This window comes from Phocoena sinus, chromosome 3, assembly GCF_008692025.1.
Source record: "Phocoena sinus isolate mPhoSin1 chromosome 3, mPhoSin1.pri, whole genome shotgun sequence".
In the NCBI taxonomy this organism is placed as follows: domain Eukaryota; kingdom Metazoa; phylum Chordata; class Mammalia; order Artiodactyla; family Phocoenidae; genus Phocoena; species Phocoena sinus.
This window is the reverse complement of record NC_045765.1, coordinates 1,790,183-1,817,652: the sequence shown is the minus strand read 5'-3', so window position 1 is coordinate 1,817,652 and position 27,470 is coordinate 1,790,183. Positions and strand designations below refer to the sequence as shown.

General features: G+C 55.4%; 1 protein-coding gene across 6 annotated transcripts; it reads right to left on the bottom strand.

The window, feature by feature from the left end:
• Positions 1-3,729: 3,729 nt before the first annotated feature.
• On the bottom strand, positions 3,730-27,470 carry BTBD2 (BTB domain containing 2). 6 transcript variants are annotated; one of them, XM_032627514.1, is made up of 11 exons: positions 27,397-27,470; positions 21,955-22,016; positions 14,234-14,353; positions 10,408-10,564; positions 9,222-9,327; positions 8,940-9,137; positions 5,739-5,931; positions 5,513-5,600; positions 5,318-5,431; positions 5,072-5,218; positions 3,730-4,699 (listed from the first exon to the last, which is right to left on the bottom strand). In XM_032627514.1, the coding sequence occupies exons 3-11, from the start codon at positions 14,314-14,316 to the stop codon at positions 4,538-4,540; spliced, it is 1,248 nt and encodes a 415-aa protein (XP_032483405.1). In that variant the 5' UTR covers positions 14,317-14,353; positions 21,955-22,016; positions 27,397-27,470; the 3' UTR covers positions 3,730-4,537. The 6 variants fall into 6 exon arrangements, with proteins under 6 accessions (XP_032483405.1, XP_032483403.1, XP_032483400.1 ...); XM_032627512.1 differs by lacking the exon at positions 27,397-27,470 and adding an exon at positions 25,414-25,546; XM_032627509.1 differs by lacking the exon at positions 27,397-27,470 and adding an exon at positions 22,924-22,971.

Genomic DNA, 27,470 nt, shown 5'->3' with positions numbered 1-27,470 from the left:
TTATATGAGAGAGTGTTCTGCTTGTTGAAATTACTATTACATCTATTTTGTCCATTTTTCTACTGTCTTGAATATATGAACTCTCTGATAACTCCAATTTCTTTTATTGTTTTTTGAAGTATAGTTGATTTACCGTGTTCTGTTAGTTTCAGGTATACAGCAAAGTGATCCAGTTACCTATATATCTGTTCTTCTTCAGATTCTTTTCCATTATAGGTTATTACAGGATATTGAATATAGTTTCCTCTAAGTAAGTCCTTGTTGTTTATTTTAGACATAGTACTGTGCGTATGTTAATCCCATACTCCCAATTTATCTCCCCCCCCCCGACCTTTCCCCTTTGGTAACTCTTAAGTTTGTTTTCTATGTCTGTGAGTCTGTTTTGTACATGTGTTCATTTGTATTATTTTTTAGATTCCACATATAGTGGATATCATATATTTGTCTTTCTGATTTACTTTGTATGATAATCTCTGGGTCCATTGATGTTGCTGCAAATGGCATTATTTCATTCTTTTGTTATGGCTGAGTAGTATTCCATTGTATATATGTAGCATTTCTTTGTCCATTCATCTGTCAATGGACATTTAGGTTGGTTCCATGTCTTGGCTGTTGTCAGCTATTATGGTGCTGCTATTATAGTGCTGCTATGAGCATAGGGGTTACATGTACTTTTTTTTTTTTTGACGTGGACCATTTTTAATGTTTTTATTGAATTTGTTACAGTATTGTTTCTGTTTTGTTTTGGTTTTTTGGCCTGAGGCATGTGGGATCCTAGCTCCCCAACCAGGGATTGAACCCATACCCCGTACACTGGAAGGCAAAGTCGTAACCACTGGACCACCAGGAAAGTCCCTGCATGTACCTTTTTGAATTATGCTTTTGTCCAAATATATGTCCAGGAGTAGGATTGCTGGATCATATGGTAGTTCTATTTTTAGTTTTTTAAGGAACCTCCATACTGTTCTCCACAGTGGCTGTACCAATTTACATTCCCATCAACAGTGCAGGAGGGTTCCCTTTTCTCCACATCCTCTCCAGCATTTACTGTTTGTAGACTTTTTGATGATGGCCATTCTGATTGGGTTGTGGGTTTTGTTTATTTTTCAGTATTTATTCATTTGGCTGCACCAGGTGTTAGTTGTGGCACGTGGGATCTTCGTTGCTGTGTGTGGGATCTTTTTTTTTTTTTTTAGTTGCAGCATGCAGGATCCTGTAGTTGTGGCATACAGAATTTAGTTCCCTGACCAAGGATCCAACTCAGACCCTCTGCCTTGGGAGTGCAGAGTCTTAACCACTGGACCACCAGGGAAGTCCCAGGTTGTTTTTTTGATATTGAGCCTGCATGAGCTGTTTGTGTATTTTGGAAATTAATCACTTGTAGGTCACATTGTTTACAAATATTTTCTCCCAGTCCATAGGTCGTCCTTTCATTTTGTTTATGGTTTCTTTTGCTGTGCTAAAGCTTTTAAGTTTAATTAGCTCCCATTTGTTTATTTTTGCTTTTGTTTCCATTACTCTAGGAGGTGGATCCAAAAAGATACTGCTGTGATTCATGTCAAAGAGTGTTCTGTGTATGTTTTCCTGTAGGGGTTTTATAGTATCTGGTCTTATATTTAGGTGTTTAATCCATTTTGAGTTTATTTTGTATATGATGTTAGAGAATGTTCTAATTTCATTCTTTTAGATTTAGCCCTCCAGTCTTCCCAACACCACTTAGTGAAGAGACTGTCTTTTCTCCACTGTATATCCTTGTCTCATAGACTGACAGTGAGCGCGTGGGTTTATTTCTGGGCTTTCTATGCTGTTCCAGTGCTCTATATGTGTGTTTCTGTGCCAGTACCATACTGTTTTGATGACTGTAGCTTTGTAATACAGTCTGAAGTCATGGAGTGTGTTCTGACTTCAGCTCTTTTTTTCTTTCTCAAGATTGTTCTGGCTATTTGGGATTGTGTTTCCATATGAATTAAAAATTTTTTTGTTCTAGTTCTGTGAAAAATGCCATTGGTAATTTGATAGAGATTGCATTGAATCTGTAGATTGCTTTGGGTAGTATGGTCATTTTAACGATATTGATTCTTCCAATCTAGGAACATGGTATATCTTTCCATATGTTTGTGTCATCTTCAATTTCTTTCATCAGCATCTGTTTTCTGCGTACAGGTCTTTTGCCTCCTTAGGTAGGTTTATTCTTAGGTATTTTACTTTTTTTGATGCAATGGTACATGGGTTTCCATAATTTTTCTTATATTTCATTGTTAGTGTATAGAAATGCAACAAATTTCTGTATATTAATTTTGTATCCTGTGACTTTACCAAATTCATTGGTGAACTCTAGTAGTTTTCTGGTAGCGTTTTGAGGATTTTTTATGTATAATATCATGTCATCTGAAAATAGTGACAAGTTTCCTTTTCCGATTTGGATCCCTTTTATTTCTTCTTCTGATTGCTGTAGCTAGGAATTCCAAAATTATGTTTAATAAAAGAATGGGAGTCCTTTTCTTGTTCCTGATCTTAGAGGAATTGCTTTTAGCTTTTCACCTGTAAGTATGATGTTAGCTGTAGGTTTGCCTAATATGGCCTTTATTATGCTGAGGTATGTGATAACTCCCATTCCTGAAGTACATGTGGATCGGTTTCCGTTTTCTCTCTTGCTTTGTAATTTTTGAGTTGCTGTAGGACATTGTCATGACAGCTGGTAGAGGCTCATACTGTCCGTCTTTCTCCAGAGGGTGAGTTGCACATTCCTTTTGGCAGGTCACTGTGACCCTACATAACTACACGTCTTGGGAGTGGGACGCAGATGTCTCGGGGGCTATTCTGACAACCCCACCATCTTGTTGCATCTCGTTGCCAGGCTTTGCTCCTACTCGTACCCACCTGCCATGGGTGCCCCAGCTGTGCCCTCCTCTGACACCATTTGTCATCCTGTCCTGAGGCGGCAGCCCTGAACTGCAGTGGCCTCCAGGACAGACTGCTCTGGGGGCTACAGTGGAAGGCCTGGCCCCCCCACCCCGTGGATCCCTCAGCTGGGGTCTGCCTGCAGTGTGGCCGGTCTCAGGAGGTGACACAGCCTGAGGGCCACAGTGGATCTCGGCAGCCAGCCCAGTCCTGGGTCTGGATCGTCCCTGCCTTGGAACAGTAAGATGCCACATCCTCCTTTGGGCCACCTCGGGTGTAAACTGTTACTTGTACCCAAGAGTCCTCACTGCACAGAAGGAGGGGTCAGGGGTGGGGTGTGAATGCAATGCAAGGGGACTCCCCTGGTGCAGAGCCAACAGGGCCGCTCTGGGGTGCAGCCCCAGGTCCAGAGGGCAGAGCTGACAAGATCCCTGCATGGCTCACTGCAGTGGGGGCCCTGCTGACATCCTCAGAAAGTGCCAGGAGGCTCCCAGGGCCGCACCAGGGCACAGCCCCACGGCATGGCCATCACCTGCTGGTAGCTCTGCCCACCCTGCCCAGGGTCCCTGATCACTGCACAGCAGGGGCACAACGGGAGCCCCAGGGTTTTGTGCAGAGGACAGAGGGTCTGGGGAGGGTCCGTAGCCCACGTGGAGCCCCGCGTGATTTGGACGCCCCAAAGGTGAGAAGTCTGTGTCAGGAGATGGCCCCTCCTGTGGGCCCCCTAGCCCAGCTGGCCCCTCTAACGGTGGGGAAACAGATGCAGTGAGAAGGACCAAGTCTCCAGCTGCCAGGGGCCCATTCTGCTGGGAAGCAGCACGTGGGTCGGGGCCGGTAAGTTTCTTTCCTTTATTTAAAAAAAAAACCATTTTGGGGTGTGGTGTGAGGACACACCTTCCATGGCTTCGGGGAGGACACAGGCTCCAGGTGGAAGCATGGGGGTGGGGAGGGGACAGTACCTGGGGGTCAGGGAGGGGCTGTGCCCTCCAGCACCTCTGTGCAGAGTGCTCGCTAGGGGCCGGGAGTGGGGCTACAGGATGTGCAGGTGGGCCAGCTGGATGCGGCCCCGTGTGTGGCCCGCAGTATCGCCCTTCCCAGGCAGACAGGGTCTGCCACCTGTGTCCACAGCTGCAGGGGCTGGGAGGGGCCGTCCAGGAGGGCTGGACAGGGATGGTCCTTCACTGGGCCCACGGGCTAGGCCTGGGGCTGGCAGGAAGCCGGCCGCAGGACCTCGGGAGGGCTTGAGCCCGCATCCTAGGGGTGGGTCAGGGTGGTCTGCGTGTCCCCCATGAACAGAACAGAGGAACGCAGGACCCAGGCCCACTAGGGGCCCCGTACGTGGTCTCCTACCAGAGAAACGGGAATCCAAGATGCACTGCCACGTGCAGCTGAAACAAACACGAGGCAACACCCTACACGAACCCTATGGACGGGCAGCTGGTCAGGCAACCCTGCGCTGCAGGGGCAGCGGGCGGACCCTCGGCTCAGGGCAGGGTCAGGCCGGCCCTGCCCCCCAAGTCCTGAGAGGGGTTGTCTCCCACTGCCCTGCCCATCCGCCACCTCGGAACAGAGGAGCCCTCCTGGCGCCCGGGACCGAGGCAGGGGGAGCAGCGGGCGTGGCGTGGGGTGGGACAGCCTAGGTGTAGAAGATGACCTCAGGGATCTGCCCGTCCTCCACGGACGTGCCATTGTTGTTCCCGGCCGCGTAGCAGAAGGTGAAGCACGTCTTGGCCCCAGTCGTGGGCGACTCGTGGGTGACCTTGCGCAGGCCCTTGGTGCCGTAGTGGGAGTCCGGGCCCTGCGGGGTGGGGCCCGGCGGGTCAGGATGGACATGCTGCGTGTGGACAGGGCGCAGGATCCTGACCCAGCGCGGGCAGCAGGCCCTCCATGGCTGCGACGCAGGGTTGCGCGCTCCTAGCCCCACGTTGTCAGAGGTGGGCAATGGACTGGGAGGCAGGGTCCAAGTCGGGGTCCCAGGTTTGGCTCAGGGATCAGGGTTGGGGTCCCGGGTACAGCTCAGGGGTCAGGTTCGGGGTCGGGGTCCCGGGTACGGCTCAGGGGTCAGGATCGGGGTCAGTGTCCCGGGTTCGGCTCAGGGACCAGGGCTGGGGTCTCGGTCCTGGGTGGGGCGGGGCGTCAGGGGCATGGCTAGGGTTGGGGTCGGGCACACCTTGAGCGTGGCGCAGGCCGTGTAGTTGACATTGGGCAGCACCTCCACCGGCTCCTTGAACATGACCCGGAAGGTGCTGGCGGAGCCGTCACAGCTGAAGCCTGTGTCGTTCTGGCCCAGGACCGTGTTGCTGTCTGTGTGGATGATCTGTGGGCCAGGAGCCAGGCACAGCTAACTCTGGTGCCCCGGCCCCTGTGCCCACCCGCGGGACCCCCCAGAAGCCTGGAGCCCAGGGCTGAGCCCCACCTCCAGGCCCTGCAGCGGGGGGGGGTCCGACCCGTGACCTGCGCGAAGCAGGCCAGTGGCAGGAGTGGGGAGGCATCGTCCTGGGTCCCCCAGACTCCAGAACACTCGTGCCGCCTTGGGGGAAACACAAGCAGAGCCTCGACTGAGAGGGACGCAGTGGGATGTGGAGGGGCAGGGCCTGGAGGCGAGCAGTACCTGGATGTTCACTTGGTAATCGGTGGGGCCGTGGATTGAGCCATAGAGCCCGAAGCCAACCACGAAGATGCGCTTGTTGACGGAGAACCTGAACCCGTCAGAGGAGGGAGATGCTGAGCTAGCTCGACCGTTCAGTGCCCGCCCCTCCCCACGGAGGACCCCAGCCCCCCAACCCCCCCCCCCCCCCCCCCGTGCTCGCCGCCCACGCCGCCTGGCCCGCGCCTACCTTATGCGGTCGCTTGTGCCGCTGTAGCCCCAGCGGCTCTCCACCTGCTGGAAGCGGTTGACGCTGCACTCCTTCCCGCGGAGGCAGCAGCGTGGACGGTCAATGAAGTCCACGCGTGGCTTGGGGTTGACGGTGAAGTGCAGGAAGAGGCTGACCACCTCGCGGTCCACCAGGATGCCCGACTGTGCGGGCCCTGAGGGCACAGGGGCGGGTAGGGAAGACTGGGCAGACCCCAAGCATGCAGAAGACACTGGAAAGCATGGCACCCAGCCTCTCAACTCCTCAGCATCTTTCTTCTGCAGAACATCACTGGTCCAACCACCCGCGCGGGGGGGATGGCCCTTCCGCCACGTTTGGGGAAGGACCCGAAGCAGACATGGGGCCAACGCTCTGAGTTGCTGGCTAATCGGGCAAAATCCCCCTCACTGCCCCAGGCCTCCCCACCTCCACTGGGACCACCCCAGGGGACCACCGCTGTTCCACGGAGCACCCATTGCCCTGCCCGTCCACCCCGGGCACCTACACAGACGGGGGGGATGCCAGCCCCCAAGAGAGGCCCAGAGTTGGAGAGGAGTCTGGAGGTGGGGGCCTGGATGTAGCCATGAGCTGGTGACGGGGGGCAGCGCGTGGGGCGGACAGGCAGTGCGGAAGGATTGTATGCGCCCCTGCCCGCCACCTGCACCGGGACAGGGTGCCTGACACAGGCCTTACGGCACCACCCTCGCTTTACAAGAATCACTCATTCACCAGCTTTGAGCTCATTTCTGCGCAGGTCAGCCACAACCCGGCCCACTGCCCCAACAGCTCACAGGCACACAGGTCTGAGCAACAGGGCAAGAGATCTCCATGGATCACAAGAGCAAGTTAAGATACAAAAGTGAACACAGGGCTTCCCTGGGGGCGCACTGGTTAAGAATCGCTTGCCAATGCGGGGAACACGGGTTCGAGCCCTGGTCTGGGAAGATCCCACATGCCGCAGCAACTAAGCCCGTGCGCCACAACTACTGAGCCTGCGCTCTAGAGCCCGCGAGCCACAACTACTGAGCCCGCACACCTAGAGCTCGTGCTCCACAACAAGAGAAGCCACCGCAGTGAGAAACCTGCACCACAACCAAGAGTAGCCCCCGCTCGGCGCAACTAGAGAAAGGCCACACACAGCAACAAAGACCCAACACAGCCAAAAATAAATGAATGACTGAATAAATAAAAGTGAATACAGATAACCATTTTTTTTTACATCTCTGCATAGAGAATACAGAAAGAAAAATACATCAGACCTCAGTTGTGACACACTGAGCCAGGGGCATCTTTGGGGGAGTTTTTTTTCCAAACCTCTACATTCTTGTAATTTCAAGTGGAACATCAGAGGCAGGAGAATTCTCTACAACACACTGAGTGACAAAGAACTGAAGCCCCGCAGGCCATGCTGCAGAGGAACAAGGCCAGAGGCCCAGCTCACAACCCCTGGACACACACACACTCATCCCAGGCACTTGCAAGCTGAGGGGTGGTGGGCTGTTCTGGCCTGGGGGCCCATCATGGGAGAGTGGCGAGGGGGCCAAGGGTGAGGGGATGGCGCTTCTAGGAGACCTGAGACCCCGGATGATTTGGTGGCCAGGTGGCCTATGAGGAGAGTGGTTTCGGGGGTGCAAACGGGGCTGGAGAGGGGCCCAGCAAGGCTCACGCGGATGTCTTAGGCCAGGACAGCTCAACACTATAGCTTGGGGCTCTCACCTGGGGCATCCTGCCCCCCAGGGGACACTGGGCAATGTTTGGGGACATCTGTGATCAAGACTAGGGGTGCTGGGACTTCCCTGGTGGCGCAGTGGTTAAGAATCCGCCTGCCCATGCAGGGGACACGGGTTTGAGCCCTGGTCCGGGAAGATCCCACATGCCGCGGAGCAACTAAGCCCGTGAGCCACAACTACTGAGCCTGCGCTCTAGAGCCCAAGAGCCACAACTACTGAAGCCCACGCACGTAGAGCCCGTGCTCCACAACAAGAGAAGCCACCGCACTGAGAAGCCTGTGCCCATAAGGAAGAGGAGCCCCGCTCGCCGCAACTAGAGAAAGCCAGCGCGCAACAACGAAGACCCAACGCAGCCAAAAATAAATAAACATTAAAAAAATAAAGCCCTCATACTGTTAAAGAAAAATGACTAGAGGTGCTCCTGGCATCGAGGGGGTGGGACCAGGGAGGCTGCTCCACACCCCACAGTGCCCAGGATGGCCCCCCACAGAGTAGGACCCGGCCCCATGTCCGCAGTGCCCAGGCTGCCTCGGTCACCGCTGTACTGCCAAGGCCAGGTACCCAGGAGGTGCTAAGTTATCTGACAGATGAGTGACCCCCAGTGTGGAGACAGCCTCTCAGGCTTCGCCCCAGCACTGAGGGAACACCATGGACCGCCAGATAAAATGCAGGACACCCAGTCAAGTCTTGATTCCAGATCAAAGAGGGCTGATCTCTAGGATAAGCGTCTCCCAGCTGCTGCACGGGACACACTTACACTAAAAATAATTGTTTGCTCTTGTTGCTAAATCTGGCAACCCTAAGCCTGGGTGGGAGCAGGGGCAGCACGGACTGGGGAGAGGCAGGACAGCGGCGCACCCGCCACGGGGCTGCATCACGGAGCCCCGTCCAGAACCTTCCAGGCCAGTTTGGCTCCAGGACCGTGGTCGGCACCGGCCATGAGAATGACATGAAGGGGAGGCCCAGGCCCGGGGGAGGGGTCGCCAAGCTGGCCACCGTGCCACTGCTGCACATCCCCGAGACCCGAGTGTGCCCCCAGCGCGAGAGGCAGGGTCAGGGCCAACCCCACCTGGGCCCAAGCCCAGGCCCGGCAGCAACGGCCCACAGTCCCAGACACTGCCCACCCTTTCATGGGGCTCGTCAAGGACGTGGGCACCAGAGCCCAGCTCCCAGGACCCGAGCCCCAGACGGGACCCTCAGGGGCCTGGTACATTCGGACACGTGCGTGTGGACACCCGAGATGGGGGGGTGGGAGAGGCTGGGACGCGGGAGGGTCGGCATCTGGGGGTCGTTCCATCTTCACCCACTCGAGCCAGTCCAGGCTCCCGCATGGACACGGCCAGCACCCGACCCGCTGTGGCCGGGCCGAGGGTCATGAGACCGAGTCACACGCAGCAGGGTCCCTGGGGTCACAGCCCTCCTGAGCGTTCCCTCGGCGCCCCGTGACCGTTACCTGCAGCAAACTCCTCGATGGTCATCAGCGGGAAGCGGATGAGGGCCAACGCCTTGCCCAGAACCTTCCGCTTGTTCTCAGGCGTCACCTGCAGCTGCTGCCGTTGACACTCCGCCTCAGACCAGCGGACGACAGCGCTGAACAAGCGCACCTCGCGGACGCCCAGGGTGTCCCGCTCCAGCACGGCCACCAGCGTGTCTGCAGGGGAGGGGCCGTCAGCGAGCGCCGGCCTCCATGGCCTCGGGGATGACCTCTGACCAGCTCGCGGCCCTGTGGCCTTACCCAGGTCGATGTCTGTGAAGCCCTCTGCAGTGATGGCGTCGGCCGTGTTCTTGTCGATGTTTTCCAGGCACAGGCTAGCGAGCTGCGGTTCGTCGAAGAGCCTCGCCTGCGGGGGAGAGAGCCTGTCAACACCCAGCCAGGTGGAACCTGGCTCCAGACTGGGCACGGATTTCAAGTCCTGGGCCGAGGGTCCAGAGGGATCTTCTTTCTTGAGGTTCACAGACTCTCAGTAACCACTGCCTGGGGCGGGGGTCAGGCCTACACCTCAAAAGCTGGGGCACCTAGAGGTTCAGGCTGGAGGCGGGCCCAGTCGCCCCCTGCAGCAGGCAGGAGCCCGGGGGAGACAGCTGAGAGGACCCGTGGGACGCGGCAGCGCTGTGCTGGCCGAGAACTCGCACGCGGGGCGGGGGCCGGGGCCGGAGAGCCTGTGGGGCAGCTCGATGCTCACACCCTGTGCATCGGTCTCTGCCCAGGGCCCGGCTAGGAGGCGAGGACACCCCACGAGGCTGCAGCTCTCAGCAAACAGCCGGGAGCGGCCGGCCCCCACCCGACCGTCCAGGCTCTGGCCCTTGAGAGCGACTCAGCAGACGGGGCCAAGGCCCAGGTGCCATCTCAGCGAGGGGTCTGCGGAGCCACGATGACACTCGGGCTCTGCCCCGTCCCGCCAGGTTCCCAGCCCCCACAGTGGTCCAGGACCGCCACCGACCGTCAGACCGGACAACCCCAAAGGGTCCCCCTCCAAGAAACCTAGTACGGAACGCCTTTCCCCCCACACCTGAGCTCTGCACAAGGACACCAAAACGCCAACGGGAATCCTTCAGTAAATGACTGTTGTGAGGCCGGCCTGCCAACAAGGTGCACTGCACGAGAGGCGACCAGGGAAACACCGCGGTGCCACCAGGGGCAGGGACAAGGGCAAGATGAAGTGAGGGAGACACTCACCCGGGCGCAAGAGTTAAGCGGCGCCTAAACTCCGAAATTCCCCCATCCGTCCTCCCCTACCCCGGCATCCTTACTGGCACCCACGCACCTGCATCCTTGCGCACACCCGGAGCACCTGCTCCCCAGCGGGTCCCGCGCCCTCGCCCCGCCCCGCAGCCCTGCCCCTGTGCCCTCGCCCCGCACACCTGCACCCCTCCCCCTTCCCCCCGCCCCCCCCCCCCCCCCCCCCCCCCCCGTCCCGTACCTGCGTCAGCAGCATGAACGCGTTGTCCGCCCGCAGGTTCTTCTTCAGGAACTCCACGCAGTGGGCCTCGAGCGCGGGCACCGCGTACTTCTTGGCGGTGTACAGCGTGGTCATGACCGTCTCAGGCCCGATCTGAACCTCATCCGAGTAGAGAAACCTGGAGCAGGGTTGAGGGGGGTGGAGCGGACGGCGGCATGAGGACAGCCGCCCAGCCCCCACCCACCGGCCTGGCCCGAGGAACCAACCGAATTAGCATCGGTCGCCCTTTGACCTGTGGATGTGACCCCGCAAAGGCAGTTACCCGGGAAAAGGGAGTGTCCACAGGCAAACCCTGGAAACGAGTCTACACAGCAGGTAGGCCTCTGTCCGGCTCCGCCGTGGGCAGCACGGGATTTGCCCCGGGGACGCGGAGAGGCTTCCGCACCCCCCCGACCCGGCCACAGCCGGCTGCCATGCCCGACCACTAACAGGACCAGAAATGCCGGCCGGAATCACAGATACCGGACGTGTTGACCACCTGCCATCGGCCCGACTCTACATGTGGGTCAGAAGTCAGGGTCGATTACAAAACCACGGGGAGAGGGTGAGAAATCAGAACCCTGGTCCGTCTGGTGGGAGCGCCTCAGAGGCGGCCCTGGGCGCGCAGCTCACCCCTCTGCGTCCGGGAGAAATGACGCGTGTTCACAGCAGCGCGATCCACGCGAAACCACCCGAGTGTCCGTCCACGGGCACCATGGACACGGGATTGGGGGCGGGGTAGAGGAGCCCAACTGGGAGCCGCCCAAAGAGCAAGTTCCTGGAAGGGGCCCCCCTCTCCTGGGACTCACTCCCCTGAGAATGCACAGGAAGCCCTAACAGCAGCGGCCGGCGGGGTCAGGGACAGAACGACCACCCATGTCAGCAGTGCAGACGGGGACCTGGTAACGGGACAGGCCAAGACACGTGCGGGGAGATGGGGGAGCCCTTCACATGCCAGTGGAGATAGTGTCCACCCTCTCGGCGGGGGGGCGGGCAGCTTGGTTACCAAAACCCAAGCTGATACGGGGAGAGAGAGAGACAGGGAGAGAGATAGAGACTGAGAGACACAGGGATGGAGAGGGAGACGGAGAGAACAGCCTTCCACCCCACATCTCACCAAGCTTAGACTAAGGCAGGGTTTGGCTAACTGCAACCCGTCACCTGTTTGGGGTCTTGATTTTTTTTTATAGATATGACTTTTACATTTTTAAAAATTATGGTAAAATACATATAAAATTTACCATTTTAACCATTTTTATCAGTAGCATTAGGTACATTCATATTGCTGTGCAACCATCCCCACCATCCATCTCCAGAACTTTCTCATCTTCCCAAACTGAAACTCTGTCCCCTGATTCTCCCTCCCCCAGCCCCCGGCCCCACCATCTACTTCCTGTCTCTATGGATGTGACTCCTCTAGGACCTCCTGTGAGTAGCTTCACACTGTATTTGTCCTTTTTCATCTGGCTTATTTCAATAAGCATCACGTCCTCAAGGTCCATCCTTGTTGAAGCAAGCGTCAGAATCTTTTTTTTTTAATTTTAATTAATTAATTTATTTATTTTTGGCTGCGTTGGGTCTCCATTACTGTGCATGGGGTTTCTCTAGTTGCGGCCAGCGGGGGCTATTCTTCGTTGCAGTGCACAGGCTTCTCATTGCAGTGGCTTCTCTTGTTGCAGGGCACGGGCTCTAGGTGCGCGGGCTTCAGTAGTTGTGGCATGCGGGCTCAGCAGTTGTGGCTCGTGGGCTCTAGAGCACAGGCTCAGTAGTTGTGGCACACGGGCTTAGTTGCTCTGTGTGTCCCCGTGTCCCCTGCATTGGCAGGTGGATTCTTAACCACTGCACCACCAGGGAAGTTGCCAGAATCCTTTATGACATAAACGGGTGTTGAATTTCGTCAAAAGCTTTTTCTGCCATCTGTTGAGATGATCGTATGGTTTTTATTCTTCAACCTCTTGATGTGGTGTATCACGCTGATTGATTTGCAGATACTGAAAAATCCTTGCAGCCCTGGAATAAATCCCATTTGATCATGGTGTATGATCCTTTTAATGTGTTACTGAATTCCAGAATCCTTTTGAAGGCTGGGTAATATTCCAGTGTGTGGGTGTATCACACCTTGTTCATCCCTCAACTGTTCATGGACACTTGGGGTGTTCCCACCTTTTGGCTGTTGTGAATCAAACTGCTGTGGACACGGGTGTGCAAATATCTCTTCGAGCCCCCACTGCTCCCTTCTTTGGGGCATGTACCCAGGAATGGGGTTGCTGGAGCACATAGCGATTCTCTGTTTAGCTTCTGAGGATCGTCCAGACTGCTTCCACAGTGGCCGCCTCATTTCACATTCCCACCAGAAGCACACAAGGGTCCCAATTTCTCCACCTCCTCGAGACAAGTCGTTTTGTTTGTTTGTTTTTTAATAATAGCCACCCTGGTGGGTGTGAAATGATATCTCCCCGTGCTTTTATCCCCTATTTTGTACATAAAGTTTCCTTGGCCCACAGCCCTGCCCACAGTTTACAAATCCTTCCAGGCTGCTTTTGCAATGTCGGCGGGGAGCTGTGGAGACAGAGCCCCTGCCCTCCCACCCACCCTGGGGCAGCCTGCGGCCCCTGGTCTGAGGGACCATCTGAAAAGTTGCCTAAAGACAGAGGAGTGAGATTATTCCACAAAGTGCTGTGATCAGCCCACAGGATTCAACACTGTTAGATGGAGCTGAAGGGAACGGTTTACACCCTGCAGACACCAGAGGAAAAAAGGAGACGACGACGCAGTGGGTGGGGAGGGGCGCTGTGAGCACGTGATATAAATGGGACCCGATATGAATGGGAGCAACCAGCCACGGCCCCGCCCCCGTGGTGCTGAGAGACAGGTTCACTCCATTTTCTTCCTTATGCTTTCTTTTCTCTTCTTTTCTTCTCTCCCTCCCTTTTTCTTTCTCTCTCTCCCTTTTTTTCTGTGAGCCAATGCCATTTTTATAATCAGAAGGGGGAAAAAAAAATAAGCTCCACATCTGAAGAGCTGTCTTGACTGTTCGGGATAACCTTTCAAGCCACCCAGACCATTTACACCCAGGGTTTCCGGACAGGGGAAGACGGTGCTCCACGGAGCAGGGAGGTGTATGGGAGTTCCACAGAGCTCACCGGCCTCCTCCTCGGTGGAGCTGCAATCTGTGGGCGGCACTCCCACCCCCAACATCCACTGTATTTGTTTTAAAGTCCTTGAGAAAAAATTTGAAACCCAGGAAGAAAAAATATAGGTGGAATTTAAAATTCTTGCCTCAGGCTATTTCTTCAAAAAAACGCTTGAAAGGATGAAAACTTAGGGACCCACACACGCTGCAGCGTGGATGGACCTGGAACCGCGACGCTCAGTGAGAGCAGCAGACGCAGGACACACAGGGTGTGATTCCACTGATGGGAACGTCCAGGACAGGCAGAGCCACAGGGACGGAGAGCGGGTTCCTGGCTGTCAGGGGCTGGGGGAGGGGGATGCCACTCCTTTGGGGGTGATGGAATGTTCTAGAGTTAGAGGTGATGGTTGCACACGCTGTAAACATACTAAATGTCATTGAACCGTACACTTCACACGGGTGAGTTGTATGGTATGCAAATTACGTCCTGATATTAAAAATACGAAAATGAAAATGGGGGGGCGTCCAGAGCCCACCCCTCACTGAGGAGGTGAGTTCTAGAAATCTCCAGGTAGCTGGGGGCTCTGGAGGCAATGTCACCAGGGCTCTATTTTTTTTAAACATCAGGTGTGTCTGTCCCTCCCCCCGGGGCGTGAAGGACCTGGAAAGTCTTACTTGAGCAGTGCCAGGAAGGCAGCGGGCTCCACGTCCGGCAGCTCGATCTCGGTGGACGTGGTGGCCATTCCCCCGTTGAACATGGCGTCAAAGACGGCACTGCCCACGGCCAGCACAAACCTGGTGTGTCAGAGAAGACCCGGTTACCCTTCGCGAGGCCCACCGGTCCCCACCGCCCGAGCCCGGGGGGCTGTCGGGGCCCTGGATGTGGAAGGCGAGTGTCCCTGCAGCAGTGACACCCCAGCCAGCACCTGCAGCAGATGCTGTGCCCAGAGCATCCTGCCCTGGATGCTTCCGTTAGGAGGGCCCTGAGGCCTGAGAAGGCAGCGCGTGTGGATCGGTGGCAACAGAGGCCGGAGAAGCAAAATCATCTCCCCAGGGGCTGAATGGCTTACGGCAGAGAGCTCATGCCCTCCCCACGCAACTCATTCACTCCCTCCCTCCGTCATCCCCTCCGTCATTCATTCACTCACGGACTCACCCAATCACTCATTCACTCAACCACTCCCTCCCTCCGTCATTCACTCACTCACTCATTCCTTCACTCACTGATTGGCTCACCCACTGATTCATTCATTCATTCACTCCCTCACTCACTCGTCATTCACCCCATCCTTTCATTCATTCATTCAGTGACTCACTCAGCCACTCCCTGCCTCCCCCATTCACCCGCTCCTTCATCACTCCCTCCTCGCTCTACACACACGGCCCCCGTGCTGGCGCTGTGGGCACTGAGACCCCGGCCTTGTTGGAGGAAGGCAGCCACGGGTCCACGGCATGGACAGCCTGACAGTGGGGCAGGAAGGAGAACGCAGGGCAGTGAGGGCGCAGTCAGGAAAGGCCTGGCAGGGTCACCTGAATCGGGCTGAGTCCGTGGGGAAGGGCGTGGAGGCCAAGGGAGCATCCAGACTTGGGCCCGCCCCACGACAGCCTACCCAGGGGCAGCCCTGCAGAGCCCCTGTCCTCTGGGTCTGCAAGGCCCCACGTCGCAGCCCCTCCCGGGGTCCCCACGGTGACACACGCAGGGCTCTGAGAGGCCACCCCCTTGCAGAACCGCTGGAGTCGGCAGCCACAGCCCGATTCCCGGCCTCTGCCCAGTGCCCGGGGGACGTTCCCACCGCTCCCAGCGAGCCCCACCCGGGCAGCCCCCTACTCTCCGCGAAAAGAATCGCCTCCCTGCCTCCCACCCACTCCTCCGTCGTGGACTGGTGCTCCCGGCCCCACCAGGCCCTTGACTGGTCCCCAGTCTGGCCCGGGGCTCTACGGCACCCCAAAAGCCAGACCAGCGATGGGGGCCAGGTGGGAAACCGAGTGTGAGTGTGGTGGGGTGAACAGTGTCTCCAAAGGCATGTCCATCTGGAACGCCAGGATGGTACCCTGTTTGGAAACGGGGTCTTTGCAGATGCCATTTGTTAAGATGAGGCCACCCAAATCCAGGCTGGCCCTAATCCAATGGCTTATAGAAGGGAAATGTGGACCCAGACACACAGGGAGAGGCTACCTATTGCCGGAGGCAGAGCCTGGAGCCCCAGAAGCCGGAGGAGGCGGGAAGGACCCTCCCGGGAGCCTGCGGAGGGGGCGTGGCCCTGCAGTACCCTGACCTTGGGCTTCTGGATCCCGGAACTGAGAGAGGACAGATCTGTGCGGCTTTGCCCATCCAGCGGCGGTGCTTCGTTTCAGCCGCCCCAGGTCGCTCATGCCCTGTTCTGCCCCACCGCGTCCTCGAAGCCCCGCTCATTCACCACCACAGCTGGGCCCCTGGAGCCTCACTGCACTTCCCCACGCACTCTCCATAAATAGTCTTCCTGTTCCTCCTTTCTTTCTAGATTAAACAAAGCATCTTGATCTCCTGCGGGGAAAACTTTCCCCAACGATTCACTGGCGGGAAGTAAGAGGAGGCCCAACTGGGCCTGTGGGTCTGTGCAGAGCCCCGGATGCCAGGCTGTATGCACCCTCAGTGCCCTCGGCGGACGTGGCGACAAACCCCAGGGCTGGCAAGGCCACTGGGTCGAAGGCGGTCTGAACACCTCCAAGGCTCCTCCCCCCACAGCCTCACCCCACCCGCCAGCCCCTTGCTCGCCTCCCACCAGCAGTCTTCTACCCTCCCTTATCCATCCATCCTCAAAAACATGACGGTGAACACGGCAAATCAAAGCCACCATGAGACACCACCTCACCCCCACTAGGAAACGCCAGCTAGGATAGAAAATCCGGACAATGACCAGAGTTGCTGCAGATGTGGAGAGATCAGAGCCCTCGTGCAGGGCGGGTGGGGACATAAAGGGTACAGCAGCGCTGGACGACAGGCCAGTGGTTCATCGGAGGGTTCAATGTGGAGGTACCGTCTGACCCGGCAATTCCACTCCTAAGTTGCGTACCCGAGAGAAACGAACACACATGTCCACATAAAACCTGTGCACAAGTGCTCACGGAGACACGATTCCTATAGACAGCCGAAGGTGGAGGCAACCCAGTATCAATGGACAGATGCCGGATGAACACAACATGGTCCCTCCATACATACAAGGAGTATTAGTTACCTTAAGAAGAAGGGAATTCCGACACACGTTACAGAGTGGATGGACCTTGGGGACGTGATGCTCAGTGGGACAAGCCAGACACAGAAGGACACACACTGTCTGATTCCACGCACAGGAGGTCCCTGGGGGAGTCAGATCCACAGAGACGGAAAGTAGATGGTGGGGCCAGGGGCTGGGGGAGGGGCAGTCAGCGCTTCACGGGGACAGAGCTTCAGTTTGGGGAGATGGGAAAGTTACGGAGGCGGATGGTGGGGATCATTGCAAACAATGCGAATGTGTTTAATGCCACTGAACTGTGCGCTTAAAAAGGTAAAGAGGGTGAACTTTATGTATGTGTATTTTACCACAATTTAAAAATTTAAAAAAAAGAATGATGTACTACCCTGAAGGGGCAGGGAAGAAAATACCAGCTAAGTAGCTTTGGGAAACAGGTTAAAGGCCAAAAGAACTGCATACAAATACTGTGCTTTACTTAGTGAAAGTATTTTTCACAGGAGAGGGTTAGCAGCTCTGAAACTACTCTACATATCTAGGTTTGTGCTACCAAGTAGACGTGTGCAGAATGAGAGCCAGGGTCCTCATCGTGGGAGAAAACAGTTATAGATAAGGGGGGGGCTGGAATAAATTCTGGAGGGCTGAACCGAAATCAGAGCGATCAAGGTGATCTCGTGGCTTTTAGACAGGTAGCTGGATGGTGGGTGGATGGATGGACAGACGGGTGGAGAGACACAAACAGAGATATGTGTGTGTTGGTACATTTCCTCGCTCTACCTGCTAAAAAGGTCTCTAAACAACAACACCCCAGCAGCAGCGGGCACACCCAGCACCCAAGTCTTGGTTTCTAAATACCGTTTTCCACTAAAACGAACCAGAGCTCCTTGGAGAAATGGCTGACTGCAGGGCTGGGGCAGGGGAAGGACAAGACGAGCTTGGAGTATCTTGTGGCGCCAGAAAGTAAAAACACGCTCCAACATGACAGGGAAATGTTGAACGGACACAGGAGCCAAATCTGGGACGATACGAACAACAAAATAATGTTCGTGTCGGATGATGACCCCTAGGATAAAATCAATATCCATGAGTCCATGATGAAATAAATATATAACTGAAGGAATGGATGAGTAAGGGAGAAGGGACAGCTCTTCCTTTTAGAACCTCAGTTAACAAAGGCAGAGGGAGTTATGGAAATAGGAAATCACCATATGGCAGATGCTAGAGTAAATAACTCTTTCCAGCAGGAACCACCATACACCAGCGGGCAAAGCAGGAGGGGGAAATGGGATGTCTGTACAGTCCCAAAGTATCCCTCGGGAAGGGTGATTTACAAGGAGACGGTGGTGACATCCAGTGGAGAAATCTACCCCATGACCAAGGCCCACGTCACCAGAGATGGGACAGATGGATGTCACGGGCTCAGAAGTTTTACATTCAAACACACAAAGGGAATGAAAGGAGAAAGATGGGGAAAGACATACCTTGCATTCGGAAACCACCAGAGAGCTGGAGTGGCTACACAGATATCAGACAAGAGAGACGTGAAAAAAAAAAAAAAAAAAAAGACAGCCGTGAAGATGAGGAATATTACTGAACAATGGACGTTTCATGTGAACAGAGGGTCAGTACATGGGGACAGGTAACAGTACAGATGAATACACAACAGAGTCCCAAACTACACGAAGCAGAAACTGACTGTTAAAGGAGAAAGAGGCAATCCAACAATTATCGTTGGAGGTTCTGATGCCTCACTCTCCACAACTGACAGAACGGCCAGACAAAATCGGCAAGAATACAGAAGACTGAACAGTGCTGCCAAGCGACCTTTACGGAACCCTCAGCCCAACGACGGCAGAATGCACGCTCTTGGGTGCAATGGTACATTCTCCAGGACAGACCACATGCAAGGCCAAACAAAGATACTCAGAGGCACTGAAAGCGGTCAAAGCATGTTCTCCAAAGAGAGGAATTAAACTCCGCACCAACAACAGAAAGACCTCTGAGAAATCCCCAAATATTTGGAAATGAAACAACACTTCTAAGTAACCCATGGGTCAGAGAAGGAACACAAGGGAAATTAGAAAAGATCTTAACTGGAACAAAAATGCAAACACGGCGCACCAAAATGTAAGGGATGCAGCTAAAACAGTGCTTAGAAGTCAACATTATATATGTATTAAATAAAGATCTAAAATCAGCAAGGTGAGCTTCCAGTAATTCCCTGGTGGTTCAGTGGTTAGGACTTGGCACTTTCACTGCCGGGGCCTGGGTTCAATCCCTGGTCGAGGAACTAAGATCTCGCAAGCCACGTGTGGCGCGGCCAAAAAATAATTAATTCATTCAAAAAATTAAATCAGCAAGGTAAGCTTCCATCTCAAGAATCTAGAAAATGAAGAGCAAATCGAGCCCAAAGAATGAAGAAAATAATAAAAGTGAGAGGAGGAATTAATGAAACTGGGAATGGGAAAATAGAGACAATACAGTGAAACCTAAAGGTCACTCTTTGGGGGTGGGGGGCAGGGAAATCAACAATTGCTAGAACTTTAGCTAGACTGACCAAGAGAAAAAAACACACGTTACCAAAATCAGGAATGAAAAAGGGAACATTACTACAGACCCTATAGGTGATAAAAGAACTTTGAAACAACTTTATGCCAACAACTTAAGACAACTTAAAGGAAATGGACGACTTCCTGGAAAGACACAAGCTGCCAACACTCACTGGTGAAGAGAAAATCTAAACAAACACATAACAAGTAAGTGAACTAGTCATTAATAATCTTCCGGAACTTCCCTGGTGGCACAGTGGTTAAGAAACTGCCTGCCAATGCAGGAAACACGGGTTCGAGCCCTGGTCCGGGAAGATCCCACATGCCGCGGAGCAGCTAAGCCCGTGCGCCACAACTACTGAGCCCACGTGTCACAACTACTGCAGCCCACGTGCCTAGAGCCTGTGCCCTGCAACAAGGAGAAGCCACCACAAGAAGCCCACGCACTGCAATGAAGAGCAGCCCCACCTCGCCGCAATCCCACTGGGACTTCCCTGGTGGTGCAGTGGATAGGACTCCGTGCTCCCAATGCAGGGGGACCGGGTTCAATCCCTGATCAGGGAACTAGATCCCACATGCATGCCACAACTAAGAGTTCATATGCCACAACTAAGGAGCCCACCTGCCGCAACTGAGGAGCCCTCAAGCCGCAACTAAGGAGCCCGCCTGCTGCAATGAAGACCTGGTGAGACCAAATAAATAAATATTTTAAAAAATCTTCCCACACAGAAAAGCCCATTCCCAGAAGAAATAATACCAACCCTATGCAAACTCTTCCAGAAAGGAGAGGGGGAGGGAATATTTCCCAACTCACCTATGAGGCCAAAGACACTCTGGAACCCTCGGGCACCAGTGGGGGGTGGGGAATGGGGCGGCCACTTTGGAAACCAGTTTGGCAGTTTCTTAAAATGTCACATTACCCTGTATTTCCAACATGCGATCCCTAGGTATTCACCCAAGAGAAAAGGGGCCGTTCTTCCACAGGCATATTTCCACACGAATGTGGAATGTTCATGGCAGTATGATTCCTCGTAATGAAAAGCTGGAAATAACCCATATAACCCGTATGCCCATCGACTGGTGAGTGGACAAAGCATGGTCCATCCATGCAATGGAATTCAGCAGTAACGTGAATTACTTTAGCAATACAAAGAAATGAACTGCCGATACAACGGTGTGGATGGACCTTATAAACAGCACACTCAGTGAAAGAAGCCAGACCAAAGCCTACACATTCTATCATTCTAATTCTATGAAATTTCTACAAATAGCAAAACTAGAGAGAAAGAAGGAGGTCAGTGATTTTCCAGGGATCAGGGTGGGAGTAGGGACTGAGGGTAAGTGGGGAAAGGGGCTTCTGGGGGTGACAAAAGTGCTCCCAAACTGGGCTATGGCAGTTGTCACACAAATGCATAATTTTCTACATGGCCAATTGTCAGATCAAACAAACCAAAATCCATTAAAAGCACTCGATAACATCCCATGCCCACACTTCATGGAAACTCTTAGTGAACAAGGGATGGAAAGAAACTTGTTACTGTATGAAAAAGGATTTGTCAGGAACCAGTATCAACGATCACACTGAACTGTGAAAAACACCTCTGTTACGGAACAATGCCCTGGTGGTCAGAAATGCAATCAGAACAGAAAAAATGAGGCAGAAATATGAGAGAGAATGAGAAATTAATTGCTCATAACATGACTGTCTCACTTAAAACTCTAAATTCAGGGCTTATTTAAATCTAAATTAAAATTAAGGTAAATAAAAGATTCAGTTTGGGAATTCCCTGGTAGTCCAGTGGTTAGGACTCTTCACCTTCACTGCCGAGGGCGCAGGTTCAATCACTGGTTGGGGAACTAAGATCCCACAAGCCAGGCAGTGTGTCCGAAAAAACAAAACAAAAAAAAAGGATTCAGTTCCTCAGTTGCAAGAGCCACAATTCAAGTGCTCAGCAGCCACAAGTGATTAGTGGCTAGGACTGGAGAGCACAGATCTAGAACAATCCCAACATCACAGAAAAGTCTACTGGACAGTGCCAGACCACAGAATCAGTGGAGCAATTATTAATGCTAAGAAGGGTTCAGAAAGAAATCGTTCAAATAGATAAAAATAAATGCGCAAAAAAATCTACAGCTTCCCAGCAAGAACCAACTAGAAAAAGTACAATGGAGAAATTACTCACAACAGAGAAAAAACAGAAACTAATCAGAAACTTAGCAATATACGTGCAAGACCTATTTGAATAAACTACGAAACTTTCCTAAGGTTTCACAAAAATGCCCTGGATAAACACGTTCCCAGATATATTTTGTCTTCTAAACTGTCAGCTCTCCCAACCCGTATCTTTGCAAAGACCAATCTCTCCAGGCAATTCCTTTAGCATTTGATAAATTGATTCTAAAGATCGTAAGGAACCACTGAGGCAGAGGCTGGTCAACTACAGCCCTGGGACTCAATCTGGCCCACCGCTTGTTTCTGTAAATAAAGTTTTATTGGCACACAGCCACACCCATTCATTTCTCTCTTAATGCATTTGTGTTGCTATGCCAGAATTAAGCAGTTGGGACAGAGACCGTGTGGCCTGCTGACACTATATACTATCTGGCTCTTTACAAAACTTTGCTGGTGCAAATTTACCTGAAGGTAAGTCCCACAGGGAAAGAGATGTCTTCTGTCAGCACTGTTTCAATGACTGTTGGCTGCAGGGAGGGACAGATGGATGGGTGATTGATTCTGGAAGAGTTAAGTGTGTGAGACGAGCTGAAAAAAGTCTTGACAAGGAGTAAAACTGGGAAGAACAGCCACGCAGTTCTCAAAACCCACCATAAAGCCACAGTCATCAAAAAACGTGTTATTGGGCTAAGCACACACAGATCGATGAAGGAGAAGGGGCCCCAGACACAGACTGCTCCACTTCTGGGACTTCTCTGCACTGCTAAGTTTTCCGTGATAGATGAGTAAAGGTATTTTAGGTATTAATGTGGGACCATCCGATTTGTGCACAGTGCTACCCTGAAGATGCTCGGTATTTCCTCAGAGGGAGCCCCGCGAGCGTAGACACTGGACTCACAGGTTTCCTGAGCACCTGCCGTGCCAGGCATTTTCCTGGGACTAGCAGGAGGGAGAGAAGCAAAACCCTGTGGCGGTCCAGTGGCGGGGACTCCGCGCTTCCACTGCCAGGTGCCGGGGTTCAATCCCTGGTTGGGGAACTAAGATCCCACTAGCTGTGACTCAGCCAAAAAAAAAAAAAAAAAAATCCTGCTCACAGGAAGCCAATGACGGCAGTCGCAGAGAAAGTTAGGAGGAGAAAGCTGTCAAAATGCCATGCAGGGCGAGGGGGTGGGGCTAAGGCGACTGGGGGCGTGGGGCAGGGGGAGGCTCCGAATGAGGTACGAACTCGTCCGGGGCCAGAGCTGGCCCCTTCTGCCATCACTCATGCCAGGCCCTCCTGTGTCCCACGCCCCGGGTCACCCTGTAGCCAGAATTCACAGCCCCAGCCTGAGACCACCCCAAGCCTGGGTCCTGGGAAATGGTGGGTCCAGACCCCATGGCCTTCCTCAAACTTAGCAAGAGCCCCTCCCCGGCTCGGCCCTGCTCCCCAGTCACCAGCTCAGGAAGCTCTCCGCCCCAGGCCCGCATCCAGGATCCCACGTGGCTTTCACTTGTGTCCTCAGGCTCCTCCCAGGACTGGCTGTCGTCCTGCAGCCTGGCCCCAAGCTGGGTTTATCTGGTATTTTCTCCGATAGGACCAGGTGTACTGGTTTCCTGGGGCTGCTCTAACAAATTACTGCAAATTGGGTGACTTGAAAGAACAGGAATTTCCTCTCTCACGTTCTGGAGGCCGCATGTCCAAGGTCAGTGTGTCCCAGGGCTGTGCTGCCCCCGGAGGGTCCGGGGAGGGTCCCCCTCTTCCAGCTTCTGGGGTCCCAGGTGTCCTGGGCTTGCGGCCGTGTGTCCTTCCAGTCTCTGCCTCTGTTGTCACATGGCCGTCTTCTCTCAGTCTCTCCTCTGTCTCTCATAAGGATACTTGTTGGATTTACGGGCCGTTCAGATAATCCAGGATGATCTCTTCTTGAAACTCTTAATCACATCTACAAAGACCCTTTTTCCAAATAAGGTCCCGTGCACAGGTTCTGGGTGTCAGGATGTGGACACACCTTGTTGGGGGCCACCATTCAACCCACTACACTGGGGTTAAGGGTTTAGGGTGGAGCACACTGAGGTGAGGTGCCCTTCTCATTGTTTCCTTCTAGGGGACCCTGACACCCCAGGACATCACCCTGAGGTCGACCTTGACCACCTGGCTGAGGTGGCATCTGCCGGGTTCCCCCAAGGTGGGATTTCAATCTACTCTTTGCAAGCGAGTCCCCAAATCCAGCCCACCTGGGACAGAGGCGGGAGTTAGGTCCAGCCCGGGAGCATGGCGCACGGTATTAGGAATTTTCCCCACTCCTGTCTGTGTTCCATCAGTGAGGCTGCGAGGTGTTTCCTTTATGCGTTGGGTCACGTCCCCACCTACATTTTAAGCCAGCCTGTATGGAGGATGAGCCCCGGGCCACTGTGATAAGGACCTGGTTGGGTCACAGGGTCCACCCTCCCTGTGGCCCTGGGAAGGAGGTGTCTGAGTGGTCAGTCCCAGGTCCTGGGGGGTGGGGAGGTGGGGGGGAACCGAGGCTCAGCAGAGCCCAGGGTCACTCACGGTACAGTCATCTACCTGATCGCTACAGGTAAAATGTCAACAATGCGTATGAAATAACAACCCAAAGGCTGAAAAGACAAAGAACCAGAACCTTCGATCTGGGAGGTCCACACAGCAGGAATGTGAGACAAGAAAGGCATGACGGAGGCTGGGGGCTCACAGGTGACACATCAACTGGCCCTCTACTCACAGCTTGCGGGAGAGGTGGGAGGGCCACAACACACACACACACAGGGCACGGAGGTACTGGGGACCGCATCACGGGCCTGGAAGCTTCCTTGGACAGGAACCTAGACCCAGTTGAATATAAATAACCAAAAAAAAGCCAGAAAGAGGAATCTCGAAGGCACAAGTTAAATAAAGGCCACGCGTCAGAAAGGTGGGGAGGACCCTCACAGCAGGCTGGAGGACACTTCAGGCAGAGTGGTGAGAACCCCTGCAGCCCCCCTCCCCCAGACAGAACCCTCCCCAGCACCCCCCAGCCAGCAGGGGCAGAGGAACCAGCAGTGGGCAGGACGCTGTCTGACATCACTCCCACCCTACCCAGGAGTCTGGGTGCTGCACCCTGGAGACTGGCAGAGGGATGGGGCCTGGACCAACACCCCCCCGCCTTTCGAAGGAGGCCTGTGGGATGGGGCGTCGCAGAGCTGGGTGATCGCAGAGCTGGGAGTCACTGGGGGTCCTTGGGTTCACAAGGTGGGAGTCTGGTGGGGCTCTGGGGGTCTCAGCCCCAGAAGGATGGGGCACTTGGGGGAGGAGGTCACTGGGGCAGGAAGGAGGAAATGGAGGGAGATGGTAGTGTCTGGGGGTCCTCGGGCTGGCCAGGCTGGGGGTTGCAGGGTCTGGAGAGCCTGGCAGGGGCTGAGAGGTCACAGGGATGCTGGGGGTGGAAGAGGTCACTGGGTCTGGGAGATCCTGGCCAAGGTGGCAGGGTCAGGGGTCACAGAGCCAGGAGACGCTGATGAGATTGGAGGGGCAGGGGTCGCAGGACCAGAATACGGCCAGTATCTGGAAGTACGAGTGGAAGGGGGCCTGGCAGGGTCACAGGGCCTAGGGGTGCTAGGGCCCGGGGATGGTGGTTACTGGGAACAGCAGAGTCCCAGGGATGGTGGGTGTCCCGGGGTGAGGGCAGGTCCCCGAGACCAGCAGGGGTTCCAAGAATAACGGGTTGGGTCCTGGGACAACGGGGTCCTGAGGGTGGTGGGGTCCCGGGAACGGCAGGGGTTCCAAGAAGGGCGGGTCCTGGGGGATGACTAGGTCCCCGGGGGTGGCGGGTATCCCCGGCGAGGGGGAAGGGTGGCGGGATCTCAGGGATGGCTGAGTCCCGGGGGCTGGCGGGGTCTGGGCCCGGGGATGCTGGGTCCCCGGGGGCGGCGGGTCCCGGGACGGCGGCCCACCTGTGCGCCGGGATGCGCTGCGCGCCGAGCCCCTTGCCCACCAGGAAGTGCACGTCGCAGAGCACCTCGTTGTTGAAGAGGAAGGCGAAGCGCTCCTTCACCGTGGGCTTGGTGGCCTGCCAGTTGTAGACGGGCTCGCGCAGAGCAGCGCCCCCCGCCCCCGGCTCCTCGGCCGCCCGCTCCCCGCCCGCAGCGGCCTGCGCGCCCGGCCCCGGCCCCGACACCGACACCGGCAGGGGCGGCCCGGGGGCGGCGGGGGCCGGGGCGACGGCGGCAGCGGCGGCGGCTGCGTTGCCGGGGGCCGGGGCGGCGTTGGCGCTGGGCCCGGGGCCGCCCCCCGCGCCCGGGCCGACCCCCGGCGGGCACGACGCGCGCCCGCCGCTCCCACCGCCGCCATCTTGTCGGTTGCGGCGCCCGGCGGGGCGGGGGCGGGGCGGGGCGGGCGGGGGAGGGCCTGGGAGGGGAGGGAGGGAGGAGAAAGGAGGGGGCAGAGGAGGGGAAGAGGGGGAGAGGGGAGGAGGGAGGGGGAGGGGCGGGGGAGAGAAGGGAGGGGGAGGAGGTGGGGGACTTGGAGAGCAGGGAGGAGAAGGGAGGGCGCCGGGGAGGGGCTAGGAGGAGGGAGGGGGCGGGGCAGGGGCACGCGGGGGCAACGGACCTCGTACCTCCGACCGTGGGCCTGGACATGGGAACCCAAGTGCTAGATCTCGTACTTCACACCCGGGACCCGGACCCCGGACTCTATATCCTTACTTCAGACCCGGACTCCCAGATCCTGGACCTCAGACCCTGACCCCCAGATTCTAGATCTTTAACCTCAGACCCTGGACCCCCGGATTCTAGATCCTTCACCTCAGACCCCGACCCCAGACCTGTGGACCCCATACGCTGGAACCCAGATACAAGAGCCAGACCCCCTACTTCAGACACTAGACCCCAGACCAGAAATTGCGACCCCACACCTCAAGACCCTGACCTCGAATTCAGGATCGCCAGCCCCAAATCCTAGATCCTCCATCCCAGCAGCCCCAGACCTGGGACCCCAGTCCCTATATCCCAGACCTCAGGCCTCAGAACTCAGGCACTGGATCCCAAACTCCAGACCTCAGATGCCAGACCTGGGGCTCCAGAACTCAGATCCCCGGCCCCAGACCCTAAATCAGACCCCAGCTCCAGTCCCTGAAACCCAGATCCCAATCTCAGACCCAGGACCCCCAATCCCAAAGCCAGACCCAACTCCCAGACCTGGGATCCCAAATCCCAGACCTGGGATCCCAGACCCTACCCCCAGTAGGTCTGCCTGCCCAGTGGACGGGACACCACTGAGTGTGTGGCAGGGGAAGCTGAGGCCCGGGCAGGCTGCCACTGAATGCAGGGAGGATGCTCTGTGCCTCTCAGACTCAACAGATATATGGAGCCCTCCTCTGGGCCAGGTCTCGGCTGCCCAGCGCCAGCAGAGCTGGAACCCTTAAATGGCTAACTGCACCCACAGTGTCAGAGTGACAGAATGCCTTGAAGATGAGCCACAGGGAGCTAGGAGGGCATAAAATGGGGTCCCTTGAGCAACCTGGGGGTTGCAACCTGGAGATGCAGCCTAGGGTATGTAACGGGGGTACAAGTTCAGGGGGGCAGGGGGCAGCCCGGAGGGCTTCCTGAAGGAAGGGATGCTGACCAGTGACTTAGAGTCAGGAAGATGAATAGGGGTTGGGTAACCTCTTTAAAGTCCCAGAAGTCAGGGGCTGGGTAGAGAGGGAGGGGTGAGGGGCCCTCCGCCGGCCCCCACCTGAGCATGGGACTTGAGTAACACCTGTGATAATTTAGCATCTAATAAGTGGCTGGGAGACCCCCAGGGGTCTTGGACCCGGTCCATCCCATGGAGAAGGGATTTCTGCGTGTGGGCTGTGGCCCATGGACACCCAGGAGAGCCACAGGCAAGACATTCTGCCTCAGCGTCCAGTCTCTGCCAGAATCCTGGCCAATTCTTACCTCCAAAGCAGACCTTGAGCGACTCCCTTTTCCTGGGTCCCCACAGAGGCCGGCTTCACAGGCGTTCAGCCCCT

Coding starts and splice junctions, on each gene's coding strand:
- BTBD2 (XM_032627509.1), bottom strand. CDS start 22,956: ATGCGGGCCTGGGGCGGAGAGCTTCCTGAGCTG. Junction 9,138..9,221: donor CTTCACAGACATCGACCTGG/GTAAGGCCACAG, acceptor CCTCCCCTGCAG/ACACGCTGGTGGCCGTGCTG. Junction 5,432..5,512: donor ATTACCAAGTGAACATCCAG/GTACTGCTCGCC, acceptor GTTTCCCCCAAG/GCGGCACGAGTGTTCTGGAG.